Source organism: Neopelma chrysocephalum, unplaced genomic scaffold (assembly GCF_003984885.1).
Source record: "Neopelma chrysocephalum unplaced genomic scaffold, ASM398488v2 Primary Assembly neopelma1_97017, whole genome shotgun sequence".
NCBI classification, from domain to species: Eukaryota; Metazoa; Chordata; class Aves; order Passeriformes; family Pipridae; genus Neopelma; species Neopelma chrysocephalum.
In genome coordinates this window covers 1,526,007-1,547,319 of record NW_020925659.1, presented here as the reverse complement: position 1 = coordinate 1,547,319, position 21,313 = coordinate 1,526,007, and the positions used below count along the sequence as shown (strand labels likewise).

The 21,313-nt window shown below is 39.9% G+C and overlaps 1 protein-coding gene across 6 annotated transcripts in view; it reads right to left on the bottom strand.

Annotated features, from left to right (window-relative positions):
• Nucleotides 1-208: 208 nt before the first annotated feature.
• Nucleotides 209-21,313, bottom strand: part of SPIN1 (spindlin 1) — a 54,326-nt gene continuing 33,221 nt past the window's right edge. For all 6 annotated transcript variants that reach the window (XM_027671039.1, XM_027671035.1, XM_027671036.1 and 3 more), the window contains exons 2-6: nucleotides 21,043-21,265; nucleotides 12,378-12,426; nucleotides 6,933-7,186; nucleotides 5,711-5,944; nucleotides 209-3,965 (exon numbers count right to left, since the gene is read on the bottom strand). In XM_027671039.1, coding sequence (XP_027526840.1) covers nucleotides 3,766-3,965; nucleotides 5,711-5,944; nucleotides 6,933-7,186; nucleotides 12,378-12,426; nucleotides 21,043-21,094 — 789 coding nt within the window. In that variant the 5' untranslated portion in view covers nucleotides 21,095-21,265 and the 3' untranslated portion in view covers nucleotides 209-3,765. The remainder of the gene's footprint in view (nucleotides 3,966-5,710; nucleotides 5,945-6,932; nucleotides 7,187-12,377; nucleotides 12,427-21,042; nucleotides 21,266-21,313) is intronic.

The window sequence follows — 21,313 nt, the reverse complement described above, 5'->3', positions numbered from 1 at the left end:
CCATCCAACCAGCATTTTTACTTCCTTGAAGAAACAGAATAAAGATTTGGCTTTGCAAGCAAACTTATTCATAGGGCAATTATTATACCAGCTTACATGGCTCATCATTAAAATAACAAATCCTTTTAATTACAAAAATGAAGAAATTGCTTCTTCACAATCGGAAATCACATCACTACATTTTGCTCAGGAGAACAAATTTACAGGCTTAAGTTGCACATAAAGGGTTTATTTTAAATGTTTTAAGGATAGAGTTACATCATAATTATAAAAATTACTTACAGAATTAAGTAACAGATTTAAAGTGTTTATACTTCTAAATGCAGAGAACAGGGAACTGTCTACATTGTTCAAAATAAAATAAAAATAATGAAACCAAGCTCTAAAGATGAATTCACTACCTAATTTGAAAATGTGAACACGAAGACCTTTGAACTATACACATACCAAGAACCATCCTAACTGCACTAATGATGTAAAATACAAAATGCACAGCATTTTCAAGGAACCAGAAACTGTTTTTATTGTAATTTATTTCCCTGACGCAACTAGTTATTTCTCTCTGAAAATAAAGCCCCCATGTTTAAACAATTCATTTAGAGAAGGCTTCCACCTATTGCAATAAAAAGGGTTTTCCCCATGTTTACTCCAACGTAGTTTAGGGTTTGGCACTCAAAAGAAAGAAGAAGAATGTAATGCTTTGCTATTCAAGTGAGATTTTATTTTTTCTTTAACAGAATACATGGTCCCTTCAAACGCTGTATGACACATACAACTGGAAAATTACCTTCCGTTGGCACTATGCTCGTCTCACCGGTGCATTTAATCCTACTAACAACCATTAAACCACACAATAAGCAAATTCACAAAAAACTGAACACAAAATAAAAACAGAACGAAACAAAAACCTAAACATTTTAACATGCAACTTTAGTTCGTTACATTGAATGTTCTAACCCTCTAAGCATGCAAAAAAGGATGGTCTGCATTTAAGTTGTGTTTTTTTTCCCTTTTTAGAAAGTTTTACATGGCAGCCTGACATCACACGCACGCACACACACAATATACAACAATACTACAGCAGGTAAATGTGAAAGATGAATAACTTTTATACAAAGATCCATGGCTTGTGCCATCACAAGCCCTATGTGATTTTGGAAAGTAATGTTGAACCCCTATAACAAGGAACCAACATTTAGTTACCAGGGTAACGCAAGCACTGCATGCAGATCTGAAACATGAGCCTAAAACAAAGCCCAAAGCAGATGGGCAGGGAGTGGAATTAGTCTCAAGCCTCAAAAAGGTGGTTTAAGCTATCAAAAAAAAGAAAAAAAGAAAAAAGAAAAAGAAAAAAGAAAAAAAGGTGAAAAGAAAATATCCACACAACAGACAATGGGGACACTGAAAAAACAACCATTAAATTTAACAGTTTGTAGATTATACTCTAATTGGCAGAATACATGGTGTATTCAAGAGGCTTGCAGAAAACCCACAAATGCAAGCCTAATGCTAAAACTGTTCCAGTAGACCTAAACCTCAGATATTTCAAAACAAACCTCATATTCCTCAGATATATAGCCCAAAGTTCATTGTACTAGGTAATTCATGTATCTTGTGTATAGTCAATACACTCACTCATTCCTGTGCCACAAATATCGACTTGGGCTCATGGAGCCAGGCTCAGCTTTGAGATTTACATGCAGGACTCTTAAGAGTCAATAGAAAACACAACAGATCTGCAGGATGAAAACACTGTGTTGCAAATCTGCTCACTTTGTTCAAACACAAGAAACGTTTACGACTCAGGTACTTACTGCATAAGGACTGCATCAAGAAGCTATTCACTGAAAGACAATAGCCTGCCTTTGGTTGCCCATGATGAAATACTGGACATACTGCAATATAGTAGCGATGGACAAAGAATTAAGGTATCATATTTATACGGAGAGTATTTATTACCATTCAACAGCATAATGAGGCACAAGCCTTAAGGCTAAAATATGAAATCAGGCAAAAAAAATGGACAGAAAGGGGCTTAAACCACTGAGTCTTCAATATCAAGAATACCCACAACAGAGGTCATCCAGACCTCTGTCCTCTGATTAACAGCACTTCTCCTGCATCCTTCCACTAACGGCATATGGTTGGATATCAGAGTATTTGTTCCTTCCACCAACAGTGTTGACTGTCTTCACCTACTGTATCTCTGTGAAGCAGTTCTTTGAAACTTGCGGAGCTCTGCCTCAATGTAACATGACAATTTTGTTGCTGTACTGGATCGTTGTTGCGTTTCTGATACTTTTTTAAAAGCTGCCACACTTAAGAAACCCTAAGTTTCATTTACAACTATCTTGCAAGATCAAAACCGTGAAAGGATTTTGCAGTTGTGGGCTGCTATTTACATCCACAATCTAATGCAGATGACTGAACCACTGAGACTGCCTACAGCTTCCATTAGATAGTACACCACTGGCATGCAGAACTCTAGTGTTCATAGAATGAAGCTCATGTTAACAGCATACCTCAAAGCAAGTACAATGTACACCACAAAAGGCAACAACAGGTTTAAACTGTAGATTTGTCCGGACACTCCTTATGTGGAAAAGCCAGAAAAAGAATAAATTGGGAAGATGCCTTCTTGAACCGAAATGAATAAAAGCAAACCAACACAAAGGAATGCAACAGACTGAGCAGAAGGCAACAAAAATGCTTCTCCTTCTCCAAAGTTATATTTTCAATGCAAGAGGACACCCCCTCCCACTCCCCTGGCGTGACATTGTACTTATCATGTAAAATATTAACTACTGTTAGGCTTCTAAGTCCACACACAAACATTCAGGTTGCTAGGTTTTGATATTAAATGAGACTACTGATGCCAATGCGTAGTCTAAAGTCTTCTGAAGTAGCATATATACTGTTAAAGTTGTGGCACCAAGCACTTGGGTTTTGCTAAGAAGTGTGTATAACAAAGAAAGAAGTACAACATTTAGGATTGAAGGCAGCCTTGTTGCATGTATTTTACTGGTTCCTACATCTTGTAAATATGGGCCATTAACCTGCATTTTCTAATTAACTGGCTATACAGATTAAATGCATTTTTACAGTTTAAAGCCTTTTCACTGAAAGGTGCATAATTCAAACACTTGATATCCTACTGCCCTGTGACTAGTAAAAAAATGCACAAGTATTTCCACATACTGCAAGTTCTTAAAAAGCTAAATTTGAAATAAAGGGTAGAAACACAGCAGATTGATGTTACTTGAGTTAGGCACTCCTTGACGCTGCACAAACTGTTTAAACCTTTCAGGAAAGTCACCTCTGTCCCAACCCTGAAAACAAGGACTGCCAGTATCCAGGAAATTAAATTTAATGTTACAAAAGAAGGCGTATCAAATATCAAACTACACTTTCATGTGGTAGTTGAACAAGTGAGTGCAAGGCTGAAGAAAAAGTAAAAATCTATGAAAAAAATTTAGATTAATGATTACAATACTAGATCAACTTTACACAGCTTGAATTTGCAGCTGTTCTTTGCTTTTAACTCCCTCCTGCCCAAACATACTGACTTCCTTCAAGAAAAGGAGTTATTTTACACAAAATGTGTCATGTTTGTATTACTCAGAACAAAACAGTTTTTTGCTGGCAGAGATTGTGGGTTCGCAGGGACATTTAAGCTTTCATTAAACTGGAAAGCAGTCAAGTCTTTGTGTCTACAAATTTTACATTTAATAGTTCCACAAATTTGGCAAAAGTTCATGATGACGTCTAGGATGTCTTCACCAAATCGTAGACATAAATATGGAAATCATCATCAAACTTGATGAAATAGACAGATGGTTTGGCTTCAACTTGATGAATGACCATGCCAGTCCTTTTTGAGCCATCTTCTTTGGCATATTCCACTTGTTTGCCTACCAGGCTGTCCACAACTTCACCTGGTTCCCGTTCTGCAGGAGGTGAATCATCTGTAACATAAATCCAGCAAACTTTAGTAGACATTAATAAAATGTTGCAACACGGAAGACAACTGCATAGTCTTCTTTAAAACTCATACAAACCAATTAAAAGTTGTAAACAGATTACGTAAAAGATTAATTTTGTTAAGACAAGCACCTAACAGTTGCCCGGCTTCTATTAAGTAGCTGCAGAAAAAATTCCCAAGTAATACTGCAGGAAGACAAAAATAGTGCTTTGATTGGTAGGAGAAGTAAGTCTTTTGACAGGAGCACTTATGCACAAGCCATAGAAAATGACACTGGACCGCCTTAGCAAAAAGGTAGCCAAACTAAACCTCCCTCTTCCCACACATATTATTCAAACTTTCAGTGCATGCATGCCACTGCAACAAAACCAGCTCTTCTGAAATGGTGGTAGGTGCAAACTCCTTACTAAAAGGGGCTTTAGACTCCATATTTGAACAATGCTGTTGGTGAAGTCTAACCACATTATTTTCCTCTGTAGCAAAACCTAACTAGAAATATCCCTGTATTTTAGGTGAACCCTATGGTAAATTTGGACACCAGAAGGTGTGATTTGCAACAGGCCAATTGCCAAGGGACTGGCTACAAGCCAATCACAGAAAAAGTATGAAATAAGGTAAAAAAACATTACTGTATGGAGAACCAGAAGCTAACCACACCTTCCTTCTCAGCTCCCCTTATTTTGTTCCCTATTTAGACAAACTTGTGGTTTGTATTCCAGTGAGAAACTTTCTAAAGCAGTTGTCAGATCTGATGTGGCTTTTATTCTGGAAATAAGCTTTAAAATTAATAATTTTGCTCCAAGTTTGAATTAAGAATCCCTTATAGAGTCCACCCATTTTATTTTCAGTTCTGAGAGCTGTGAAAGAACTCTCAAAAGACAAAAAAAAACCCACCAGGAATGAATAGATTCCCTTGTATTCACACTGAAAATTCTTCCACAAACTTGAGAAGTTTCTCTTTCAACTTTTTTTCAGTCTCTCTAAAAGTGCACTGTCACACAGTTATTTTTCTCTTAATATCAGTTTTATGTGAAGAGTCTTTCTCAGCAAAGATGTAAGCTCAACTCATGTACTTTCACTTAGAAGTGTAGACAAAGTTTTAGTATCAGATCCAGTGATACGTTTTTCCCTTACCAAAAAAAAAAAAAGCTTAAAAGAAATGTTCTACAATTTGGTCTCCTAACATATGCAAAGCCTATATTTGAGAAGAGACAGTACCCTAGAAATTTTAGTTATGGCATTATGGCAAGTTCCAACAAATTTACAGAACTACTTCCAGGTATTCTAAAATCTGATTTGAGAAATACTAACATCCAATCATTGACTCAAGGACACAATTCAAAATATCTGGGAAGTGTTCACATTCAGGGAAGGAAGCAAATATTCAGAAGTGTTTAGAGAACAGGTAAGCATCAGCAGTCAATAGTCCTGTGGAGAGCACAGAGGGAAAAGTACACTAAAAGCAATTAGTATTTAAATGGTAAGAAAGCATATAAGCTTTCTCTACCCTCACCCCCAAAAGTGGAAGAAACCAAACCAGACTTAAAATACATTTCAAGTCCTTTTTAATAGTTAAGACAAAGAATAAGTTGTGATACTTAAAAAGAATAAAATTAAAGGGAGTAACAAAAAAGGTGTTTGTTTGTCAGCTCTCTTGTCCATAAATAAACACAGACAAATGTTTAGCACAAAAAGCTGCCAGGATAAAACAGTAACTGGCCTACTTACTTGAATCAGGCATAATGCGAAGGTCACCTTCTTTATAATCATCTAAGAGTTGGTACATGTACAAGACGGGATCTTTCTCATAGGTAATATAAAACCACGTGTTCATAATAGGAGCTCGAGCCAAAACCATCCCCCTCCATTCATCTTTTGAGCCATCCTCTGTCTCAAACATATGTTCCACAGCTTTACCAATCATGGTGTCTGCCAGGTGGGCATCACTAATTCGAGATGAAGCTGAAACGACAGCATTTCACAAGTTCATTCAAAAGCACAGACATGCATCTTCATGAAAAATAATCTTTACCCTTATTCATACACAAATCTGATGGGAAGTTAGTTAATTCATACACAAAACAAACACTGCCCATTCCAGAGAGTTTACTACTGAAGACTTACAAAACTTCAGAATGTTGTTAAAATATCAATGTACTACTGTACTCCCCCTATGATGAAATAATCATAATGCAAGGTAAAGGGAGATCAACTGAGGCCGCAGCAGCAAAGGCTCTTTGTATTTTAACTAGACACTGCAGAGGGGAGAAGAGAAAGACAGGCCAATCACAGAACAATTCTATGATGTTATTAAGGGAACTCTGAGGTTTGGTTCCTCCTAATTCCACTCTACAGACTGCTACCTATTGCTTTGCATTTAGAAGAAGGAACAGCTTATTCTGTTTATAAACTAGTATTTACTTGAGTAAATATCAAACTTGGTGGTTTGAAAAGCTGTAGTTTAACAATCCAGTGCTAATTCTGAACATTATTACTAATCAAGTTATTTAATTTAGAAAATGCCTTCCCCGCATTATTAAAAGTACTTGGGGGAAGTACATGAGGTTTCCCTCATGAGGTTTTCCTCATGTGCTTATGTGACATTATTACTGTTAGACACACACAATAGACACCACAGTCAAGATGTCGTACAGTTGAAATTTTAACAGAAACATCAACGTTAATAAAAAAAAAAAACCCTACAGAATATACTGCACACTACTTGAAGACAGCAATTGCACTCACTAGTATCATCAAAACTTCGTGGAATCAAAAATAATTAAGAGCATTTTAGATTACATGCCATGAGACAAAAATGAAATTGACTAGTAGCCTTCAAGCATTCAGGTGTTATCTTGGGGGAAGTTTGCAGAGATTAGTGGAGAACATTTAATGATGAATGTCAGTCTATACGCATATGAATTCAGGACAAAAGGACTAAAATGCTTACCAACTCTGTCTGGAAGAACTTCAAGTGCTGAAACTCTTTCATCTTTGTGAAGTTCTAGTCCATACACACAGTCAAATCCATCATACTTTATGAGATAGAGAGAGGGATTTACAGGAACTTGATCAAGAACTGTGCCCTTCCATTGCGTTACAGGTCCACTCCCTTCCTTCCATCCATGCTGTATCCTGCAGCCTACAATGTTTCTTCGTGGCTGAGAAATAGGTTTGCTCGGTCCCACATTGTTTCTATGTTTTCTGTGCACAGATACAAACATTAACATTAAACAAGTACATACATATTCAAAATTCTACTTCAGAAAGTAGTTGTCTGCTTTTACATCACAATATATTTTACAGCTTAGCACACCTTTATTCGAATTAGGGCGTAAAGCATAGCCCACTGTATCAGAAAAAAGAAAAACACGCTAAAAAGTAGTGAAACATTTTTTATGTGCTTCAAATGGTCAGTTTCCTAACAGCAAATTCTAAAACTAGTTTGCTTAAGCCAAAAGAACTATTCTGCCCCTTGCTACACTGAATGTCCAAAGTAAAACTCACCTGCTCAGGTCTCACAGCACAAGGTTACCTGGCAGTATTACAACTTTACTACCTTGTTGCTCTCTGTAGAACAGTAAAAGCTCCTGTCCCAGGAGGCAAAAGTCAGTGCAAACATTACCAGTGGCTGACTAAAATTCTTCCAAGCTGTTGTTTTTTCCCTAAAACAAACCTGTTTTCAACTGAAAGAAATTCAGCCTCCTTCATTTACAGATATTTTTGACTCAGAGTATTTTTAAAGACACATGGTAGCAACAACACTTCTGTATCATTCCTCTCAATATGGGAAATGAAAAATTGCATGTAATGGAAATGGTCACAAAAGAGATACTCCTTTATGTGGAAAATAATTAAATATATTTTTTTATCCTTCTGCTATCTGCATGGAATTGGCATGGAAACTCCCTCTGGTGAATAGCAGTTGCTGTTCCGATCAACTGTAATGTAAGCTATTTGACAGTTTCAAATCACTGAAACTGTTGTAAAAGTTTTGTTGACTATCCAGTTATTAAAAACACGAATTGACAATTTTGAATCCAAATGGAAGAAACTAAGGGACATTATGACAGTATACAAAATTCTCCTGCATGCCAGCTAGTTGTAAAATCAATTTTTGGGCTACTACTAGTAGCACACATCCTTTCAATGGCAGTAATCTATGCACACAACTAGCATGCCCAAAAGCAACATCCAGAAGTGTATAAGTTGCAGAAAACAACACTCTTCCTTAGATTACAAGTAGTGACCAAAGAAAAATATCTCCAGGAACAATGAATGCTCTCTCAGAACTCTCTACATGATCCAAAAAAAGAAGGCAACAACCATGCCACTGAAACCCTGGAAACGCTCTCTCAGAATAATGCACTCACTATGTGATATTGGAATGCTTAATGCTAAAGATATAATCATAACTATAAAAAGCAAGACACACAATTCCTTCAGCAGCTTGTACCACCTCCAGGCTTTAATCCACCACGAAGATCTTAGCACGGGGGGTTTGTCAAACTTCACTTTTGTGATCATCTGAGCTTTTCGAAGATCAAACTTCGATAGCACAGACATCTGGAACAGGTGGGAGTTCCCGTAAAGAGAGACTCTCCCACAAATCTGATTCTAATTTTATGCAAAAACTAAAGCACGTCTTCAAATTCTAATTCTGCTCAATACATATATATATGTATTTCTAATTGTAATAGTGTCAGTAATATTTTACTTCTACAAAATGAGATCAGAGAGCTGGTTCTTGGCATAGTAAAATTGAGTTTGTTTTGTACGTAATTCATTCATGTAGTTCTAATGAATCACCGCTCCATTTTAAAGGGAATAAAGACAACTAAAGATAAAAGTTAAAACTGACATTGCTTTATCTAGTTTAAGCAGTTTATGCTGCTAATCATCTCATCTTTGAAAAAGATTACAATACTATTCATATTCAACCTCATAGTCAATTTTACTTTCTGCCTACAAAGCATAATCCACTTTGAGTTGGAACAATAAGGCAAAAAGTTTCACACCCATTCTAAAAAAAATTATGGAAAAAGAAAACTTTAACTGAGTTCAAATGGGTAACTATGTTTGAAGTGTCTCATAGAGGAAAATGCATTACAAATTTAATTACAAGTCAAGTACCCGCCAGGTGTACCTGCAGTTCAAACTTTTGTTTGAAGGTTCTATTACTGAACAGCTGCTCACTCTCTTTTGCAGCAGTTCAAACTGTAAGACATGAGACAGTCAAACCAGTAAACTACTAAGGAAAGCCTACTTCTTGCATCCTGAACATGTGGTAAGAAAGCAAGCATAAGTTGTTAAATATTAATAAATAATATAGAATGTAGTTCCACGTAAGACAATCAAGTAACCAACGCTCTTTTCCTTAGCAGTGTGTTATTTTTGTGATACATTAAATAACACAAATATTCATAACCTTCTATGATGCTACATCCAGAAGATTCAACGCAATTTTTTCCCTTCTCTTTCATTAGAATTATCTTTAAAATTCCACAGAGATTTGCTCTTTAAGACTAGAGAACATTTAGACATGGAAAACATGGAGCCAGGAGAAACAGAAATGAGCAAGTCCTGGAAACAGCTCGACACATCAGACACGTCCTCATTGTAAACGGCCTTTTGATTCCCAAAAGTTTCAGATCCTCTTCTTTATCTTGCAGGCTGTAAGCTGTTAAGTAAAACCTAGTTACGTGGAAAAGTTTCATTATCAGAGCCAGATACTATAGACTGCACAGCCTGAAAGAAACCTTTCCAGATTTTAAAGCTGTGTTTATATGGTCCTCACACAAACTTTTATTTGGCAGTTGCTACCAGGGAAACCAACATTGTGCAGAACTGCAAAGGACTGGCAGCAGAAAAATCAACCATTACCAGAGAGTTGTGCTTTAAAAAGGAAAATGGAAACTCCCAATAACCTATAAAGTCATCCATTTAGGGTCGATTGATGGTTTGTTCTTTTTACTGATCATCTCACCTCAGAAAAACACCACAAGGAAAAAAAAAAACAAACAACCAGAAGGGTGAAAGAAAACCACACCCCTCAGATATGCCAAAAATGCACAACTGTGAAAAACTGGGAGGAAAACTGTAAGACATTATAAAGACAGTACAGCAGCAGTGGTCAGTACACTTTCAAGTCTTTCACGGTGCTAAGCAGAAAAGTTATTTAAAAACAGGACCCAAAACTTAATGCAGTTGTGATCTTATTACAGCCTATCATTAATAGCAGAACAGTGACGAGAGACTGTTATTAACTACTTTTCATAACATTCAGACTATGAGCCACATTAGGTTAAGAAAGAAGTTTTAAAGTACTTTCTGCACTCCCTCAAAAGCCATCATTCAGTTGTGAATCTCAGCTCCACATGTTGCAGAAACCAAGAACTACTTTAGCATAAAGTGAGATCAAAATCTCAAAATGCTTAAGTTCACTTGTAGTTAAATTGCAGAAGGCATAACCTGAACCTCAAAGTCTTTGAATTGTCAACTACATGAGATCTGGAGAGCCTATGAAGAAAGGACTTTCATAGTTGTACTATTTCTTGTATTCTTTCCTCATTCACCAAGGGTGGAAAGGATGAGATCCCGCAGTTTACCGACTGATCTGATGCCAGTGAGGTCAGCTTCATATTAGCAGAGACCACCACTACCCACTGACAGAGCACTTGGAAGAACTGCCCTATACCCACAGGAACCATCTCCAAAAGGCTCAACAGTTCACTACCATTTAGGAAAGAAGAGTTCAGAAGGCTCATCCAACACTGCTCATTCTATCACATCCTCGATTACTGAGTCTTGCCTTGTTCCTTCCTCTGCTGCAAACCTTCTGAAGTTGATTCAAAATCTCAATGGCCTTTGAGTGCCAGTAGGCTTCTTCCTCTTTTTCTTTAAATGAGAGCAACTAAATTAATAACTAAATCAGTGACAAAGTGTGCATTACTAACTCATGGTCTTTTGTATTGGCTCAGAGTAGTATCATCATATAGTATTACATCATCATTCATAACCTACTGATTTGTGTTAAACTATAAATATAAACAATTCTCTACTACTCTGCCTCATTCTCAGACAAGTCAGAGAGAAGCACACAATAAATCATCTTGGCTTCATACAAAAAACCTTTACTAAATAATAAACAATTGAACTAGGCTAAATTAACATAAAACTTAGCTGGATGCTCAAGTTAAATGCCTCAAAATTATAACACTTAGGATCAAAACTTCTCATGTCCCACAAAAGCCTTTATGCTAAGAAATTTACGGCCTATTTATTAAATAAGTGTATATTAACACAACAGTAAAGACAAATCTAGCCACCCTCAAGTACAAAAGGCAACCCACCTCTGATAGTCTTCCCATCATACACTCCTTTCTCTGAGCGGTTGAAAGAGAACAAGAGAAATTAAATTTTAACCAACTCTACCTGTCCCTAGACAAATAAATGTTTCTCTTTGCCTTCTATGAAGATAGACAAGAATGGATAATGATGAGCTGGTGGAAGGGATTAGAGTAGTTTTACATCAGGTGGTGCTTCTGGGAAACAGTTAACACTGTTTTAGCAGTGATTAACTACGTTAATCATAGAAAATACACCTGCTGAACAAATTGCTTTTGATTGATATACCACTATATGACTTTACACTTAAAATGCAGGTAGTAACATTTTAGAAAGTTTCACACTTACCCAGCTTAGATTTCTTCCACCAGATATACAGCTAGATATGACATCTAAGACCAATTATACCCAGAAGATTACCTCTATTTTCACACAGCTACTCACCAATGTTCAGCTGCTACTATTTAAAAATGTTGTAGATGGAAAAATACATGCCATGAAAGTGTAGCACAAGCAGGTATCCTTCCTTCCCACAAAGATAGCAGCCTCCTTACAGAAGTATTTCAGTATACTCTTTATTTAAAAAAAAGAAAAATCTTTTCCAAAACTACAGTTACAGTGCATACATGATTAGATTTATCTGAGATTACATCCAGACTGGGTTATCAGTAAGCATGATTTGCAGTTTCTATTGACCTGGTGACAATGCATGAACTCTGTGCCAGAGAAAAGACATCCTACAGTACACGTGGATGATTTTGGGCTTGCATAATCCTTCTCTATGGATTCCAGAAAGAATTGCAAAATTGTATTAAAGACAAATACCACATTAACAGTCAAAACAATGTTTTAAGTCTTTATCTGTGGGGCTTTCTTTCCTACCACCCTCCTGAAAGAATTAAAAGTCTGACTCTACACACATATATAGACTGAATATTATTCCACGTGATTTTCAAGAACAAAGTGAGTGGAACAATACAGATATATTTCTAGAACAGTACTTGCAGTTACTGAGAGCTATACTTCAGCAAAAATATTAACAACTTACTTGTGGGAAGTCCTCTTCTTCATCATGCTGGCAGACACTCCTGCATGACCTACATATAAAAGATGGTGGAATTACTGAAAAATAATTTAAAAACTTGCATAAAAGTCTTTGTTTTGAATGTCAAAATGTAAAGAATACGAACACTTCATGTTATGATGGATCAGTGACCTGCTACCATGGGAGAAGGCTCTGCAGAGACAGACACAGGCAACATGTTCATGAAGCTGTGGTGGGTTGACCCTGGCTGGATGGCAGGTGCCCACCAAAGCTGCACTATCCCTCCTCTCCTGAGCTGGACAGGGGAGAGAAAATACAACTAAAGGTTCCTGGTCAAGAGAGGGGCAGGGAGGAATCACTCACCAGTTACCATCACAGGCAAAACAGGCTTGACTCGAGGAATATTAGGTTAATTTATTACCAATCCAGTCAGAGTAGGGTAATGAGAAATTAAGCCAGATCTCAAAAGCTGTCCCCCCACCCCTCCGTTCTTCCTGGCCCTAACTTCACTGTCACTTTTTTTCTACCTCCTTGACCCCAAGTAGCACAAGGGGACAGGTAATGAGGGTTGCAGTCAGTTAATCATGTCTGTGCTGCTCCTTTCTCCTCAGGGGAAGGACTCTGCATACTCTTCCCTTCCTTCAGTGTGGGCCACCTCCTACAGGAGACAGTCCTCCAAACTTCCCAATGTGAATCCTTCCCACGGGCCACAGTTCTTTATGAACAGCTTCAGCATGGATCCTTTCCACAGGGTGCCATCCTCCAGGAACAGGCTGCTCTGGCATGGGTCCCCTGCAGGGTCACAAAGTTCTGTTGGCAAATCTGCTCCAGTGTGGTCTCCCCTCTCATGGGGCCACAGGTCAGGAGCCTGTCCCAGTGCAGATTTCCTGCAGGGTCACAGAATTCTTCAGTTGCATCCTCTTGCTCCAGTGTGGCTCCATCAGCTTCACCATGGGCTGCAGGGGAGCCTCTGCTCCAGTGCCTGGAGCACCTCGTCCCTCTGTTCTGCACTGACCTTGGTGCCTGCAGGGCTGTTGCTCTCACACAGTCTCATTCCCCTCCTCTGGCTGCAATTGCTGCTGTGTAGAATCTTTTCCTTCTTCTTAAATATATCATCCCAGAGGTGCTACTATCACTGATGGGCTCAGCTCTGGCCAGCGGCAGGTCCTTCTTGGAGCCAGCTGGCATTGGCTCTGCTGGATGCAAGGGAAGCTTCTACCTGCTTCTCACAGAAGCCACACTCTTGTACCCTCCTGGTACCTTGTCATATAAACCCAACACAGAAGCTCAGGGATGAACATAAGGAGTGACTGACAGCATTAAAATGGAAGTTGAACTAAACTCAACAGGGACAATAATTATAACAGTTGAAATCATCAATCAGCAACAGCAGGTAAGTGAATGAACTGGCTGTTTTAAGTTTTCATCCTTGAGTTAGTTAAAAAAAAAGATGCAAATATGCATCTTCCCAAGTTAGCCAGACCAGCAGTACCTGTGCCTAACAGAAGATTAAAAAAAAAACCCAATGAACAAATCAGATAGAAAATAGAAGAACACTGCACTCTTCCCATCATACTTTGGGATGCATATGAAAAATGGAAAGCTTCTACTAAGCTGAAGCAAGGGAAGGGGAAAGCAGGAAAGCAGGCTTATGCTAGTTGTTAGAAAGCTACTTATGAGCAGCCATGAAGAATTCAGCAGCGGAAATATGCAAGAACAAGATGACAGAAGAACAGTTTCCAAAGATAACATTATATATAAAAGGTGACTTGTACAGCTAAAAAAAAAAATCCAAGCAAATTCTCAGAATAAAAACTGCAGTCCAAGATCATGGCCAATGACCACACGTATAGGGATCATTTACTAGGGTCGACTGAAATAGCCCCTGTTAAAGTGATGGCTGTGATGTATGTCAAGGGTGATAAGTATCCAGAAGATATCTGGCTTGATCCTCATTCTCCTGGTATTACTCACTGTGCTGGTTTTGACTGGGATAGAGTTGGATTGGGCTGTTTTGGGCTGTTCTGGATTTTCTGCTGGTCTACCATATCTAAGAGAACCTGATCACAGTGTCAGACTGAGTGTAACGCTAATGCCTCATGTTTATGCAGAAATGTGCCCAAAATTTCAACTAGAGATGCTTAAATTAACACTTACAGAGAAATATTTTAATTTCAGTATACACCTGAACAAACCAATTCTTCTAAATTTAACACTATGTTAAATAGCTTTGGAATTATACAAGTATTGAAAACTTTCATGATATTAATAACATCACACAAGAGAGTCAAGCACTGAAAGTACCATTAACCTTCAAAGTCTTCATAAATATTTCAATATTTTCATTTTTATATGTAAAATTTAAGAGGAATATATATACAGAGTTACAGAAACAGCAGAATTAAAATAATACTGCATATTGTTTACTATGCTTGTATCAGATCCTCAGGAACCTGCATTTCCAGCAGTAATGACATCTGAAATGCTTGGATTTTAAAAGTTAAGCCTTATCTGCTGTAGTGGGTTTACCCTGGCAGGATGCCAGGTACCCACTAAAACCACTCTCTCCCTCTGCAACTGGGCAGAGGAGAGAGAAAAAAACAGCTAAGGATTCATGTGCAGAGATAAGAGCTGGGAGAGGTCAGTGACTGATCACCTTCATGGGCAAAACAGACTCAAAGTGGGGATAGTACTTAAATTTATTACCAACAGGATAAGAGTCAAAGAGTGAGAAATAAAACAGTCTTAAAAACCCCACCCCTCCTTCCTTCCACGTTCTCCCTCCTCTCTCCCAGCGGTGCAGGAGGATGGGGAATGGGGGTTATGGTCAGTTGTTGTTTCTGCTGCTGCTCAGGGAGAGGAGTTGGAGTCTTTCCCCTGCTCCCGTGGGGTCCTTGATGGATCTCTCCGGCACGAGTTCATCCCTCGGGCAGCAGCTCTTCCCAACCTGCTGTCCCGTGGGTCACTCCTCCATGGGGTCAGTCCTTCATGGATGAGCTGTACTGGCATGGGTCCCCCACAGGGGCCACAAGTCCTACCCAGGGAAATCCTGCTCCAGAGTGGGCTTCCCTCTCCACAGGCTGCAGGTCTCCTGCAGGACCCTGCTCCATCCTGGGCCTCCTATGGGTCACAGCCTCCTTCCTGCATCCACCTGCTCCAACATGGGCTCCTCCATGGGCTGCAGGGGCACAGCAGGGGAACCTGAGCTGCCCCACCCTGCCCTGCCCCACGGGCTGCTGTGGAACCTCAGCTCTGGCTCCTGGAGCAGCCCCTGCCCCTCCTTCTGCACTGACCTTGGTGTCTACACTGTTGTTCCCATGTTCTCACTCTGCTGTTCTCTGGCTGGAATTCTTTCTGTGCCATGATCTTCTATGTTAAATATGTTATCCCTGAGGCATTACTATTGCTCCTGACTGGCTCAGCCTTGGCCAGCGGCAGGAATTCCGTCCTGGAGCTGGCTGGCATTGGCTCCATGGGACAGGGGAAGCTTCTGGTAGCTTCTAACAGAAACCACCCCTGTAGCCCCCTGCTACCAAAACCCAGCCACAGAAACCCACTACAGCTGCCAATTATTGCAGTAAGGGTTCTACTTGCAACTTTTGACTGTTACAAGACCAAATAATTAAACTGCGTGTTTGTAAGAACTTAGCTGGAAAACAAAAAACAGTATCACAGAAAGTTTGATTAGAAACCCACAAGACTTTTGGACTTTACTACAACCACTAGAAAAAGCTTTCTCCCTCTTCTGTATATGAAGTGGCTGCGTTCTACTAACACACAATATAATAAAACATGTTTTCATAAAAATATGGTGATGTTTTATTTAAAAAAATTGTTAGAAAAAGAGAACTGTTCTTATGAAACAGAGAGACTGCATCACTAGAATGTGAGCACATTTATGTTTTTCATTACTGGCTAATGAGAGAAAAGTAAGATATTGGCTAAACTAGCTCAAGTAATTAAAAAAATTACAACAAAATAACAGAATGGTTCAGCACAAGAACTTGCTTTCTGTCCTCTGCTCAATGACTCTTGACACCTGTGCATAAGCAGGGAGGTAAAAAGCATTTGTCTTCCAAAGTGAAGAACAAAAACACTAGACCCACACAGAAAGAAGATTTACTACAGCATCTGCAATAAATGCACAGCAAAAGCTGTGCAGACCTCTGGGAATGGGAATTTGCCTTGTTTGCTAACTTCTTCCCTTGGGAACCTCATATTTTTGGTACAATTCAACTTTTTCATTGATGTAGTGAGCGCTAAATCAAAGCCAACAAAGACAACTAAGCACTGCTCATCATCTCAAGTCAGGCTACCTTAAGATAGCTTCCAGTTTAATACATGAAGCTGTGGCATTATGATGTTTAATATAAATATCAATAGCAAATATTTGAAGATGTAATGTGAAACTCACCCTCGTACCAACCAAATGCCTATTTGCCACAATTCACCCTACTATTCTGCACTGTCTGAATTCAGTAAAGTCTCAAGGAGATGTGTAAACTCCTTTTAAAGACATCTCAGGTTATACCACTGAATTGCTTGGCTAGATACTTGGAACAAGAGCTTCTGTCCTCTACAGCAGCTCTAGATAGGGGGATGGAACAGCACAGAATCCTTATGTTTAGCATATTCTAATAAGAAGATCAAAAGCAGAATTATCTGCCTGCTGAATCTTTCTTGGTCCAGAAGAATTCCTTCAACATTAGTTTTTCTATTATTACTAGAAAGCTGCAAGAAATCTATGAGCTACTTGTTGGGCCAAAGCTCAATGACATCTGCAGTTTGGAGCTGTACCTGACCTTCGAGAAGGGAGGAGGAAGATGCCTGCATGAACACTGCTAGAACTACACAGGACACTGCATGAAATTTCTTATTTTAGACAGCAATTAAAATGGTCTCTACAATGAAATTACCCTGAACATAAAACCAGAAAAAAAATTAATAGTGAAGGAAAACCAAAGGAAATGGATCAGTGTTAGTCTTCTTTGTAGTAAGCAGGGAAGACTCAAACTTTGATGCATCTGACAAGACAAAAGATTTATGCCTCAGTCACTTATATGCAGATGACACCAAGCTGAGTGGTGCAGCTGACACACCTGAAGGACGGGATGCCATCCAGAGGGACCTGGACAACCTTGAGCAGTGGGCTCACGGAAACCTCATGAGGTTCAACAAAGGCAAATGCAAGGTGCTGTATCTGCATAGGGGTAACCCTGGTATCAATACAGGCTGGGGGATAAAGGGATTGAGAAAAGCCCTGACCAGAAGGACTCGGGGATGCTGGTGGGTGAGAGGCTGGACATGACCCAGCAATGTGCACTCACAGCCCAGAAAGCCAGTTGTGTCCTGGGCTGCATCCAAAGCAGCATGACCAGCAGGGCAAGGGAGGGGATTCTGCCCCTCTGCTTTGCTCTGGTTAGACCCCACCTGGAACACCGCATCCAGCTCTGGGGTGCTCAGCACAGAACAGGCACAGACCAGGGACAGACTTGCTGGAATGGTTCCAGAAGAGAGCCTTACGCTGGGGGCCCCAGAGTTGGATGCAGTACTCCACGTGGAGTCTCACTGGAACGGACTGGAGAGGCAATACCACCCCCCTCACACTGCTGGTCATGCTGCTTTTGATGCAGCCCAAAACGTGGCTGGCCTCCTGGGCAGCAAGTGTACATCACCAGGTCATGTCGAGCTTCTCATTCACCAACACCCTTAAGTGTTCCATTCTCTGTCCAGCCCGCATTTGAGCGTGGGACTGCCCTGACCCAGGTACAGGGCTTTGCACTTGGCCTTGTTGAACATCACTAGGTTTGCACAGGCCCACCTGTCAAGGCCCCTCTGGATGTCACTCCTTCCTTCCATCCTCCCAGCGTGTCGACTGCACCACACACCTTGGTCTTGTTGTCAAACTTGTTCAGAGTGCACCCCATCCAACTGTCCCTGTTACTGACTAAGATGTTAAACAGCACTGGTCGTAATGGGATCACTGAGAAATGCCACCCATCACTGGTCTCCACTTGGAAACGGAGCCAGCTGACTGCAACTCTGAGTGTGACCATCCACTATTTCAAGGAAATATTTTAATATTTTTACATCAGGCAGAGTTTGCCTTTCATGAAGCCATGTTGGCTGTCACCAAGCATCTCCTTATTTACCACGTGCCTTAGCACAGTTTTCAGGAATGTCTAAGTCCATGATCTTGCCAGGCACAGAGACAAGACTGACTGGCCTGTAATTCCCTGCATCTTCTTTTTTTCCCTTTGTAAAAATGGGGGTTATGTTTCCCCTTTTCCCAACCAGTGAGAATCTCACTGGACTGCCATGCCTTCTCAAATCTGATGGATAGTGTCACTTTCTCTGCTAGTTCCACCAGGTCCCATGGACTTGCGCACCTTCAGTTTTCTTAGACGGTCTTGAACGTGCTCTTCTCTTACAGTCCCTGCCTTTGCCTTCTGTGACTTGGAAAACATGGCTGGAGCACTTGCTGGTGAAGACTTGAGATAAAGTCACCAAATACGTCTATCACAGGTAACCAGGTATCCTGTTTCCCTCCAGAGAGAGCCCACATTTTCCCGAGTCTCCTTGTTCACCTACACAGGCCTCCTGGTGTTTTTCCCTGACGTCCCTGTCAGGATGCATTGCTCCTGAGCTTGGGAGGAGCTGGTCCCTGAAAATTAACCACCTTTCTTGTGCCCCTCCTCCCTCCAGGGTTTTAGCCCATGATAACTCTGCCAAGCGGACTCCTGAAGAGACTGAAGTCTGATACCCTGAACCCCGAGCAGTGAGCTTCCTGTGCACCTTCCCCTGCTGAAAGCACCCTTTCATGATCACTGAAGCCCAAGCTGCCCATGAGCTTCACATTCCCCCCCAGCTCCTCCTTGTTGGTGAGAATCAGGTCCTGCACAGCACCTGTCCTCATTGGCTCCTCTATCAGCTGGAGGATCAGATGGTCATCAGTGCATTCCAAGAATCTTCTGGATTGCTTATGCCATGCTGTGCTGTCCCTCCAACAGACACCAGGGTGACTAAAGTACCCCATGAGGGCCACGGGTTGTGCACATGAGGCAGCCTCTACCTGTCTGCAGAGCTTCCCATCTGCTCCATCCTCCTGGATGGGAGGCCTGCAGCAGGTATCCACTGATGTGTCACCTGTCCCTCCCTCCCTTGAACCCCAACTCTCTTGATGAGCCCTTGCCCATCCCCAGGCAGAGCTCCAGAGTACCAGTACAACCTATCTGGCCTCAGCAGACTGAATATGATCAACCCTAACCCGAACAGCAAGGAGGTCACCAGCTGTCTTCCTTGAGAACATAACAGCCAGTGACCAAAAGTCACAAATTCCCAAGCCTAGGCCACAACTATGCCAGGAGCAGAGATGGACCAAATGTGTATGATTTATGGGCTGTATTTAAATGACAGTGATACTATGCTAATCAAATCAATGTAAGTTAAGGACTTCCCATTTAAGAGTAAAAAAATAAAAGATAAATTTTAACTTCTGCAGAGGCATATTAAAAAGCAAAAATGACATCTCAAGAAATCTGTTTGTCAGTTTCAATGGCAATTTGGTATGGTGCCAGTTACGGGACAAACTATAATGAACAAATAATTGAAAAAGTGACTCCTAAAATACGTACATCAATTGTTTTTAATTTATTTTGTTTAAAGAGCAAATAAAACCAAATAGGAAGCAATTCTTTTTCTTAACAAATTTAAGTAAAATGTGCTAGCTTAATGTTTTGGTTTTTAGGAAACAAGAAATCCAGCCATATAATCACCCTCTACACAAGTTTCATGTGTTGTAGTTTTTGTTGTTCATTATATGTCACACTGCAGAGGTCAGAGAAAATTCTTCTAACATTTTCCTGAAAAACCTAATGCCAGTTCTTTGAACTTGGGCTCAGTGCCACATTAATGCTCAGAAGTCAACAAGACTGAGCTTAAGGACCAGGTCCCAAGCCTGTTCTCCCTTCTGTTCTCTTAGAGATACAATTCTACTCCCACAGGCATTCTGACAGTGTCAAAAGGACTCAGCAGTTGAAGGAATGAAAACTCACTGAAAACAAGTGTTCAAGACTTTGTCTTGGGTCTCTCCTTTGAAGCTACTGTAGCTACCTCTGGAACCAGTAAATGTTTCAAATGAGTAACAGCAAATTGTAAGCCAGTCACAGGTAAAAATACAGGTTTGAAAGTTCCCAAAGGGTTACAGAGAAATCCTCCAGTATCAGTTGCTCCAATTCTCAATGGATCAGATGAGTATTTGAAAGTACCAGAACGGACTATGGCTTGGGTATTTTAAAAGTTAACTGACCTTTCTCAATTAGATATGGCAGCTGGTTGGTTTCTTGAGAATTTTATAAAAGCTCCATTTTACAAAAGGAACCATTTACAATGGTTGGTGACAACAAATATGCTGCATCATGTTTCCCTACAGGGGACTGACATGACCCTACAGGTCACTGATCAGTAGTTTTTGATGCAACACAAAATGAAGGTCGTGTCTGTACTGTTAAATTAAATTTTTGTATGTCTTTTCAATTTATCAGCTTCTAGAACCAAAACAAGAATAATAACATCTGCATAAAATCATTAACATATTTTAAAAGTCAATAAAGTAAGATCACTGTTATCCGTTAAAACCAATAAAAACCACCCAGAAAAAATACCTCACCTGCATCAGCTCTGGACCGCTGACCTGGTGATTTTCCAAATGGGGTCTTCATTCATCTGTGTTTAAGTGAGCAGCAAAGCTGCTGGACTAGGGTGAAAATCCAGTTCTTCCCAACTCCCAGGATATCTTCTTACTCTTAGAATTAGACTACTTATTAATCCACCATTCAATCACGAACTTATAATTCCTCAAATGTAGAAGATGCACTTTCAATTACAGTACTCTGAAAAACAAAACAGGTGAAGTATTTTAGAAGCTTGATTTGAAAAAA